The sequence below is a fragment of the Sturnira hondurensis genome, unplaced genomic scaffold (genome assembly GCF_014824575.4).
Source record: "Sturnira hondurensis isolate 20B ecotype Veracruz unplaced genomic scaffold, ASM1482457v3 Scaffold0021490, whole genome shotgun sequence".
Lineage (NCBI taxonomy): Eukaryota > Metazoa > Chordata > Mammalia > Chiroptera > Phyllostomidae > Sturnira > Sturnira hondurensis.
The window spans coordinates 711,632-722,226 of NW_028094121.1; the positions used below are offsets into that span (position 1 = coordinate 711,632).

The window sequence follows — 10,595 nt, forward strand, 5'->3', positions numbered from 1 at the left end:
AAGGAAAAAGAGGATGTAAGCTTGGGGAGTGGAGCGGAGAGGGGAGTGGAGCGGAGAGGAAGTGCCACAGGGTGATCGAAGCAGGATTCTCTGAGCTGCAGAATTCAGAGGGTGAGGCGTGGTCCTCCAGGTCAGGGAAGGCTTTGTGAGGGGAGGAGGAGGCAGACCTTTGCATTAGCCATTGGGATTTGCATTGGGGTGAGTGGAATTTCAAAACCTGTGTGGAAATAGGGAGGCAGAGGGGTTCCTTTCCAGAAATGGGCTGGTGAGGACGCCCCCAGAAGCAGGAAGGTCCAAGGCCCTGGGATGTTTCAGTTGGGTAAAACGGGGGTTCTGATTGAATGTGTGATTTCTACCTGATGTGTAAGCCGAGCACTCCATTCACGGTGTGCTGTAAGCCTTAGCCCTTCCCCTCACTAATCATTAACTCCCTCAGGCAGCCGGGAAGGATGGGCATTTCTTGGGGAAGGGTCACAAGATCTGGTTTTCTGCTAAGCTAAGTTAGGTGTCAGCTCCTGAGTCCATAGGGGGACGACCTCCTGGCTACTTTTTTCAGGAAACGAGACAGAGAGATGCCAGAGTAGACCTCGGAGCTGTCCACGTGACCCCAGACCCCCAAACCCACAGTGTCTTGTGATTTTGGTCCTGTATTATCTGTAACCTACACAGCATTGGGGGGTTCAGGCTTTTGAACAGTAGCTTCTTGTGTCCAGGGTAGTGCCATTGATAATAAAATAGCCAGTGTGATTCTTGGTGTCTAGTGTTTGGCTCCGAAAGTGCTGAGTGGATGAACTCTTCTATTTGCTAACGTGGACAGGTAGAGTCTGGGAGGCTCACGGGTTGAGTCTGAGCCTGAGCGAGTCATTTCTACGCCGTGCACCCCTCTGTGAGACTTGGTTTTCTCCACCAGAAGTGGGGATGATAACAGAGCCTGCCTCCCAGGGTGGGGGCGGCAATGTGATGAGACCAGTGGTGGAGCAGAATCATTTCATGCTCCACTCTGGAGCCCCCGGGTGTGAGCCGGCTCCACCTGTTACCAGCTGTGTGACTATGGGCAGGTCACTCAGCCTGTTTCCTCAGTTTCCTCATCTGTAAAGTGGGGATGACAAAATGAGGAGAGACAGAAGGAGAGATTCCACTTTTGGAACTTTAAGAAATGAGTTGTTTTAAAGCTTTTATTTTTACCCCCAAATAAAATGCACTTGAGTGAAGATTAAATGAGGTAATAGAGGCAAAGCTGTCGGAACTACACCGGCTGGACCCATGGTGAGCACTTTGTCGATGCTGCTACTACTATTATTATGATGATTATTATGATGATGATGTGGGTGGCTCAGCCTTGTGTCTGGCACATAGACGATGCTTGGCCAGTGGCAGTTTTCTTTCCTGCCTCCTCCCCAGGCAGGCAGGTGGGAGCCCAGCACAGGTTAAGGGAAAGGTAAGAGATGAGGCCTGACGGCTGAGGCACTCAGTTGAGACTTGAGGAGCAGCACCGGGGAGCCAGGGAAGGGCAACAAGCACCGACAGAGCAGCACGGATGTCCCTCCGGTGTGGTGGGTAGGGAAAGCAGGCCACAGAGGGAGCTCAGGGCCCAGCTGGAGTGATGGTAAAGGGGTAGGAGGAGCCCCCAGGGATGCAGGACACGTTGCAAAGGCCCCGGCCAGTCTGGTCTGTGGGGGCAGTAGGAGAAAGGGGCTGGAGCTCCGTGGTCTGTGGCCTGGTGGGCCAGGAGACTGCAGGACTCACAAGCAGAACTGGGTAGTCAGCAGGGGCCACTGGTCCGGGGGAATGCATCCTGGCCTTGGCCCTGGCCCTGGCCCTGTGTGAGCTGAGTTCAGAGGGCCGGGCCCCTTTGTACCTGGCTTTCCTCCTCTCTGACTGTCCCACACAGAGGCTGGCGGGTGGTGGGGGGAGAGCCCATCCTGTGGAAAGGCCCTGCCTCAGCGTGGTTCTGGGCCTGGAGTTAAGGCCCCAAAGGCCACTGCAAGAATGCGGTGGCACTGGGCCCCGCAGCCAGGTGTCACAGGAAGGGAGTAACATGGTGTTTCAGAGCATGGATTCTGGCCCAGGAACCCCAGGAAGAATCCCGCTTTGCCACTTTGCTGAACCTGTGACCTGGGACTAGTCATCCCCACACCTGGGTCTCCTTGTTCCTAATGTGGAGATGGTGATAATAATGGTAACTGCTTGGTTAGAATGTTGTAGGGCTTAGTGAGTCAATACTGGCAAAGGGTTTAGAATAGTGCCTAGAGTATAGCAAAAACTCAATAAACAATGGCTATTATTAATATTCTTCAGGGTCATCAGGATGGAGAGAGAGAGGAAAGATCTATTTGGAGTTGGGCAGATGGTCCTGGGGAGCCCAAGAAGAGGGGGTGCTCAGGCACAGAAGGGTCAAAGATAGAGGCCCATCTTCTCAGGCACCCCCGGGCAGCCAGCCCTAGGATGGGCCCGGGGAGGGGCGCCACGTGATCCTGGGCTCACCCACTCCCGCCCTAACCACCAGAGGAAGCTCCCGGTCTGTGTCCTGCACCACCCCCGCCCACCCCAGCAGGTGAGCAGAAGCTCCGGCTCTGAGGCTGGGCCAGGCTTTGAGTGCAGCTTCCGGGCAAATGAGTGTGGGCGCTCTGTGGCTTCATAGCTCTGTGACCTTGGGTGCCTCATTACCCCCTCGGCCTCATTCCCTTCTGTACCGAGTATGGCTTAGTGAGCCAACTCCCTGGGTGCTGGCAACCAGGGAAGTTCCTGACTCCAGTCTAAACTTTGTCCACACCCACCCAGCTCCCCAAGAAGCTCTGCCCGTGGCTCCTGGGGATGAACAAAGGGACTGATTCCATGTGTGAGTGGAGAATCTTTATTCAACAGCAGGAATGCTTAAGGGGTCAAAGGCTCCTCCAGCTGTGGGTCCAGCTGCCTGGTGCCAGATCTGACTGATTTGGCCCTGGGAGGGTGGCAATGACTGAGGTGGCCAGGGCACTGCTAGAGCTTGGATGGCCATGGGGCCATGGGGGCAGCGGTTTGGGCAGCCAAGGTGTCCATGGTGGGCTCAGGGTGGGCTCAGTGTGTCCAGGGCCATCTCAGAGGCAGCCGGTGCAGGCGACATTCACACACAGCTCACAGTCATCATTGGCGATGTTCTCTGGGCAGGGGGAGAAGACCGGTCAGCTGAACCTGAACCTGAGATGTGTGGTCCAGGAAGCTGCTAGCCAGGTGGCCAGGGAAGGCCTGCCAAGGAGAGGGCCTGGGATGGGGCCGCCATCTTTCTCACAGATGAAGAGCATGAAAGTTTAGAAGCAGAGTGAGATCCTGGGCTTAAGTCCCAGGTCCTCTCCTTCCTGGCCGTGCCTGGGCAAGTCACTTACCTTCTGCCCGAGCTTTCCTGTCTTCTACATCAGCCAACGGTGTGCTCGTGGGAAAGGAATGCAGGCAAAAGGACCAGTGTGAGGCCTGGCCCTGCACAGGTGCTCAGTAGATAGCAGCTAGTCACTGTATTCTCCTGACCAGCTCTGCTTCTTCCCTTACATTTCAGCTTAGATGTCACCTCCTCTTGAAAGCCTTTAAGACTCTACACCACCCCAGACACGGGTCATCTCTTCCCTGTGTCTGCACTGTGCCCCCACCCCCCCCATTATCACTCTGCATTTCTGTCATTGCTTATGGGTCCCTTTCCCAGGGCCCCCTTCCCTCCCATCTGTGAAGTCTTTGGTATAGGACAACCAACGGGTCCAGGCTGTTGAGAGTGAGGGGCTTCCTCATGCCTGACTTTTGATGCCAAAATGTGTGTGGGGGGGGTAAGAGATCGAGTTTCTTGGGTCTCCCTGTCTTCATCCATTGGGTACTTAATAGAAGCATTATAAGATGAATGAGCATGAGACTGAGATGGAGCACCAAATAGGGGCTGAAAGCTCTATAGGGGTGGGGACACTCACTCAAAGCCTGGAAGATGCTGGAGGCTTCCTTGGAGGTGCAGATGGGCTGGAGGTCTGATGGCAGGGCCGGGTGATAGCATGCAGTGGGCAGGGGGCTCTGGGCCCGCAGGTGGGGGCTGAACACCCACCGCCTCTCCAGGTCACTCATGTTCTTCACAGACTCCAGGTGGACCTGGAAGCCCTGGTACTGGGGGCAGGAGGAAGAGAAGATGGAAAGGTATCAGACCCTAGTCTGGGAGACCAGGGTTCCTCAGAGCCTGCAAGCCTGTCCTGTTCTCAGTCATTGCCACCCTTCCAGGGCCAAATCAGCTGGATCTGGCACATCTGAAAGACAGCCTGGGAGGTGCGAGGTGGTGTCTGACCCTTCACACCCCTGTGCCACAGGCCCCCGGTAACTGCTAGTTGAGGTCACAGCAAGGCTGTGGAGCACAGTGGTTCAGGAACAGGCTTTGGAGATCAGCAGACCCTGGTTCAAATCCCAGCTCTTCCCAACCAGGTGCCTGTCTCTCCCCAACTCTGAGCCTCAGCTGACAAATGGAGGTAATCATGTCTTCTCCTCCCCAAGTGCCTGGCATACTCCATAACTGAGTGACTTTTCCTGAACTGGCATGACAAAATGATGGCAACCCCAAGCTGGCCGGGCCCCAGGCCAGGGCTGGAAGGGGAGGTTGAGGCTCTCTTGCATCTCTCTGCAGGACATCCTCTCAGTCAGCAGTGTGAGACACCTGAGCTACAGATGTCCCTGGCCATGCCAGGAAGGCCAGTGGCCTCCTGTCACACCACAGACAAGTGCTGCTTCTGTGGCTCCTTCGAGCCTCAGAGGCACCCCCCCTGCTGTGCCCAGACCTGCCCTCCCTTCCCCTTTCTCTTCCCCGGTGTCTTCTTTCTAGGCTTTTCGTATGCTGTGCCCTCTGTCCAGAGCAGCCTGTGTCCTTTGTGCCTGGCTGCTTCCTGCTCATCATGCAACGTCAGGTCAAGTTTCCCACCAAGGACACATTTTCTGGCCATCACCAGTCCTGAACCCAAACATGGGTGCATATGAAGGGCTATGGGAGCACACGGGGTCCTCCTCTCCCTGTTCTGGGCATCTCAAGGACAGGCAGCATGTTTTATTCCCCACTTTGACCTCTGACCAGGATGGGTCTTTCAGGAGAGCAATGACGAATAACAGCAGTTTATTGTCATTGATGTTATTACCATCACCACAGTTACAGGCATGACAGCTGCCCACACCCACCAGTGTCTTAGTCCCGGGGCTGTGACTGGAATGGGGCTGAATCCTAGGCTCTGTGCCCCTCAACCCCTCCATACCCCGTGAATTCCCAGTGTCCCCTCGCCATCTAGCCTCCCAATTTGGGAACCTTTAGGCAAAGGCCATGCTGGCCAGAAGGACTCACCTGGATGTAGACTGACTGTGTGCTCTGCAGGACCACCAGGAGGATCACAGCCACTTTAAGCAAAAGCCCTGACATAGTCCTGCCACCCATCTCGCCCCCACTGTAACCCACCAAAGCCATCCACCAAGCTGCCACCTGCTTCCCGGCCAGCAGCTTTTATAAGTCATGCTCCAGCAGCCTGGTAACTCATTAACCGGCCAGCCGGGGTGGGGTTGGCACCTGGCTGGCTTTGTGACAAGCCTAGAGTCTATTCACAAGAAGGGACTGAAGGCAGGGAGGCCCAGGGCTCAAGTGTGTGCCCTGTGGGAGGGCCTTGGACCACACCAATTTCCTCCACTTTTCCAGATTCCCAACCGTGTGAAATGACAGGGAGACCATTTTACAAACAGGGAGTTGAGTGACACGCCCCAGGCCATGACACCAGTCAGTGGCAAAGCAGGGACGTGGGTTTCTGTGACCAGGCCAGTCCATGGTTCTTCTCTGGGGAAAAGATGGAGACAGGCTGGTCTCAGGTGAGGCGGGTAGATACAGAAATCTCTGTGCCCATAGGTCCACATCTCTTCCACCTCTCCTTCCCAGCTCTACTTCAGGACCATCCTTCTGATTAGTCTGGGCCCAGGCTCTCAACCTGCCTCTGCCAGCATCTTCCACTGGTGCCTCAGGTTGTATTGGACTCATCTCATCTGTCCATGCCTTTCAGAAGCCAATAGCCTCTCCCAGTGTGGAGGATAGAGTCTGGCCTTGGAGACAGATTGACCTGGGTTCAAAGTCTGCTGCAGCTGTGTCATCTTGGACAGGTCACATCAGCTCTGACTGAGCCTTAGTTTCCTCTTCTGTCAAATGAGCAGAGTGATGGGACCCACCGTGTGAGGCTGCTGGGAGTGTGACGGGGCTGCCTGAGCTCACCCTCTTCTCCCAGGCAACATGAGCTGTAGCAGAGCCCCTACGCTCACAGCTGCTTTCCAGGCAGCGCGTGGCCCATGCCTCCATGGTTGAAGGTTGGGTCAGGGACAAGAGGGTAAAGTCCACAAGGTGTTATCACCACCGCCTTCCCAGACAGCTGTAAACAGTACCCATGCCAGGCCCCCATCCTGCTGGGCACTGAGCCTGGCACATGGTAGGCACCCACACATAACGTTGAATGGAAACGCAGAAAGCCTGGCTCGGTAGGGAAGGCTCACTCTCCAACCTGTGTGCAACGTCTCATCTCGCTCCCTGAGAACGACTCTCCTGTCAAGGGCCTGACTGATCTCGTCTCATGCTCTCACGGACACATTCCACCTGCCTGTGATGCTCATCTCCTTTCTTCACCTGGGTAGTTCCCATATCTGGCTTTGAATCCAGACTTCAGCCTTCACTCCTTAGAGTGTGAAGACATTAATGGACTCTTACGTGCTTTACCGTCTGTGAGCTGGAAGTCGCCATCAGTTCCCACAGGTCCCATTCCTTGAACCTACACTGTGTGCCGGGTGCAATGCTGTTTTTATGGGCATACTCTTATTTAATCCCATAGGACAGGTGTGACGGTTGTCTTCACTTTGCAGTTGAGTGACCGAAGGCCAAGCAGCTAAAGCACCAGGTCTGATCTCCCGTACCCCTAACAGTAAAAGGCCTTTCAAAGTGGGAGGCAACAAGCAATTATCGGAGATCCAAGACTAGTTATTTGGGGAGCGCCGATTCACATAGTAATGTGAATAATGTCCTGATTAGGAGACAAAGGCCAGAGGTGTTTATGAGAGGGGGAAGGGGACAATGACATCAACAGAAGGAGGGCCTATTCCTGTCAGTGCAGATAACGACACGGAGATGTAAATTCTAAACAGTGTTTTTCGCATTCAGTCTGGTAGCCATCTGTCTGGTAGTCATGATGATCTGCTTTCTTGTTATCTTTGCAAACAGCTCTTTGGGACACGGTGTTGCCGGAGGCCCGGTCCATGGTTTATTGGGCCCTGTGCCGTTCCAAAGGTTGGAGGCGGAAGACATGTGAGGTGGTTCCTCTGGGATGGCAACTCTGTCTCCATTTTAAAGTTGGCTCCATTTATGTTATTTTTTTTTTTTACATTACTGTGAGAGGTAGAGGGGTGAGTGGGTTTTATAGTTGGAATTCTTGCCTCTGCTCAGCTTATGGTGGTGCAGGAAAAGGGACTTCGGCCTTGGAGGGAAGAAGCTCTGGGTTTGAATGACTTTTTGGCTATGTGATCTCAGATGCGTTACTTAGCTTCTTTGAGCCTCTGTTTCTTCATCGGTAAGTGGAAGAAACAACGAACAACCTCATAGTGGCTCTTGCAAGGACAAACAAAAAAATCTCATCCCACAGAGCCCAGGATGGGTGACCAGCCTAAGCCTGGCCGGCAGGGCTCCAGGGTAAGGGTGATGGTCCTTGCCTATTTGTCACCGTGGGGTCCTCCCCAACGAGCCCCGCCTCGGAATCTACAGCTGGAACCGTTCTGATCTTAGTCCTGCACAGCCCAAACACCATGCAATGCCATCTGTCCAGAACTGGGTATGACCAAATGTATGACCGGGGCAGGTGGCATCACCTCTGTGATCTCATGTTCTTGTCTGTGAAGAGATGATTGGTCTCCAGCTTTTGAGTGTGTCCTGAGGCCGCTTGAGCCCCCGAATCCTCGTTCTTTCCACCAGAGCAAGCTCAGTCCCCACTCTCCCCACACCAAGGGACAGGAAACAAACTTGTAGGGTTTGGAGGCCCTGTGGCCATGGTCTCTTTTTCTTCTTCACCTTCCAGCCCCTCCCACCAGGGCTCATCATGTGTCGCTCATTCTGGGAACAGGTGTGATTTTCTTATCTACCTAACGTGACACAAATTCATATTTCAACCCATGTCCTCCTAATTGCTTCACGAATGACTCACCATCCATCAAAACCAGAGGCAAACCCTTGCGGCTGCGCCCGCCGAGCCACTGAACTGATGCTTCTCAGGACACTCCCTGCTTTAGGGGCGTGGGAAGCTACTGTGACCCTGGTCTCTGTGGAAGCCTCTGTCGGAGTGAGTGACAGTTGGCCTGGGTGTGTGTTCGGCCGCTCCTTTCTCCACACCAGCTTCCCTGTTAAGTGCCTGGCCCTGTGATGCCCTGTGGCCTGTGACTCTCCCCAACTCCAAACTGACCGTTTCCCCGGGCGCACGTGCATAGCTGACCACTCCGTCTTTCTTGGAGTAAAGAACTTTCTCCACTTAGTGTCTGGCCTGCACCCTCTCCAGGTTTTTTTTTTGCCAATCTCATTGGCCCATCTTCTCAGTTTTCTTAGTTGGTTTTTCTTTCTCGTTTTGACCTCTAGGTCTTAGAATGCCCTAGGGGCCTCAGAGCTCAGCCCTCAGACCACTTTCTTTTGTCTACAGTCACCAAGACGGATGGTCTTACCCAGTCTCAAGGACTTGGAAGTCGTCGGTAGGTGCCCTGTTCACCCCCCAGCCTGACCTCTTCTCTCAGCTGTGGACTTGCGTATGTAGCTCCTCGGTTTCTCCCATGAGTCGAGGATACTACCATTCACTCCGCTGCTCAGGCCAGAAATATGGGAGTCATTCTCGATGTTTCTCTTCCTTTCACTTTCCAAATTCAGTTCACAGCCAAGTCCAGTGACGCTACCTTCACAGTGTTTCTAGACCCTACTCACGTCTCGCCATCTCCACTGCTGCTAAGTCCAAGCCATCATCACTGATCTTGGTTCCCAGGGTCATTGCAACAGCCTCGTATTAGTCAGGATTTTCCTGAGAAATAGATCAATGGAGAAGAGAGGTAAATATCCTATTCTATTATAGATCGCTGTCTGTCTGTCTATTTATCTAGGTTTATTTTAAGGAACTGGAAGGTTGGAAATTTAGATAAGAGTTGATGTTGAAATCTCGAGCCTGAGACTGCCGGAAAGGCCGGCAGGCAGGGAACTCAGGCGGGATTTCTGCGCTGCAATCAGAATTTCTTTTTCTTTGAGAAACCTCAGTCTACCCGCCCCCCCCCCCATTTAAAAAAGATTTTATTTATTTGTTTTTAGAGAGAGGAGAAGGGAGGAAGAAAGGGAGGGAGAGAAACATTGATGTGAGAGAGAAGAACATCAGTTGGTTGCCTCCCACCCACGGCCCCATGGGCACTGAATCCGCAACATGGGCATGTGCCTCGCCTGGGAATTAAACCCACAACTCTTCGCTTTGTGGGACAATGCCTAGCCAACAGAGCCATACCAATCAGGGCAGTCTTTGCTCTTTAGACCTTCAGTCGATTGGATGAAGACTGCCTACATTAATCACTTAAATTCTACTGATCACTATATCCTAAGAATCCTGAAACACCAATTCAAAAGAACCTATGCACCCCAATGTTCATAGCAGCACAATTTACAATAGCCAAGAGTTGGAAGCAACCTAGGTGCCCAGCAGTAAATGAATGGATCAAAAAATTATGGTACATTTACACAATAGAATTCTATGCAGCAGAAAGAAAGAAGGAGCTCCTACCTCTGCAACAGCATGGATAGAACTGGAAAGCATTATGCTGAGTGAAATAAGCCAGGCAGTGAAAGACAAACACCATATGATCTCACCTTTAACAGGAAGCTAAACAACAAAACAAACAAGCACGCAAAATATAACCAAAGACACTGAAATAGACAACAGGCAGACAGTGACCAGAGGGGAGAGAGAGGGGAATTTCAGGGGAAAAGGAGAAGGGTTTACAGGAACAAATATAAAGGACACATGGACAAAAACTAAGGGGGTGGAAATGGGAGGGAGGTGGGGAGCACTGGGGGGTGGTGGGCTGGGATGGGAGTAAAAGATAGAAAACTGTACTTGAACAACAATTAAATAAATTAATTAAAAAATAAAATGTTAATCACATCTAAAATAATATCTGTACAGCAACGTCTAGACTAGTGTGAGACCATACGACAGCACAATAGCTTAGCCAAGAGAGATCTCCAAGCCGATCTCTGTGTCCACTCTGGACCCCCTTTAGGCTTTCCTCCGCATATCAGCCAGGGCGATTCTATTGAAATCAAAGTTAGATCATTTCTCTCCTCTGCTCAAACCTGGTAACAGCTTCTCACTTTACTCAGGGTAAAATCCGAGCACTGCCACTGGCCTGCAAGGCCCCTGTGCCATTCCTCCACCACATCCATGACCTCGACTCCCAGATCTGTGACCCTCCTCTGGGTTCCGGCCACACTAGCTTCCTTACTGTCACCCACATATGCCAAGACTGTTTACCTCGGGCACGTTGCTCTTTACCTGCACATTTGTGTATGGCTCCCCTCCTCA

General features: G+C 52.8%; 1 protein-coding gene across 1 annotated transcript; it reads right to left on the reverse strand.

Moving 5' to 3' along the window:
- Positions 1-2,838: 2,838 nt before the first annotated feature.
- GUCA2B (guanylate cyclase activator 2B) lies at positions 2,839-5,454 on the reverse strand. Its single transcript, XM_037032587.1, has 3 exons — positions 5,327-5,454; positions 3,930-4,116; positions 2,839-3,139 (listed from the first exon to the last, which is right to left on the reverse strand). Exons 1-3 carry the CDS (start codon positions 5,444-5,446, stop codon positions 3,078-3,080), a joined length of 369 nt encoding a protein of 122 aa, XP_036888482.1. The 5' UTR covers positions 5,447-5,454; the 3' UTR covers positions 2,839-3,077.
- Between the last annotated feature and the right edge of the window lie 5,141 nt (positions 5,455-10,595).

What these genes read in the sequence shown, in the direction of transcription:
- GUCA2B (XM_037032587.1), bottom strand. Translation starts at nt 5,446, where the DNA reads ATGGCTTTGGTGGGTTACAGTGGGGGCGAGATGGGTGGCAGGACTATG. An exon ending in CACAGTCAGTCTACATCCAG is followed by an intron (nt 4,117 to 5,326) that starts GTGAGTCCTTCT and finishes TCCTGCCCCCAG; the next exon opens with TACCAGGGCTTCCAGGTCCA. An exon ending in CAGCATCTTCCAGGCTTTGA is followed by an intron (nt 3,140 to 3,929) that starts GTGAGTGTCCCC and finishes CCCCCTGCCCAG; the next exon opens with AGAACATCGCCAATGATGAC.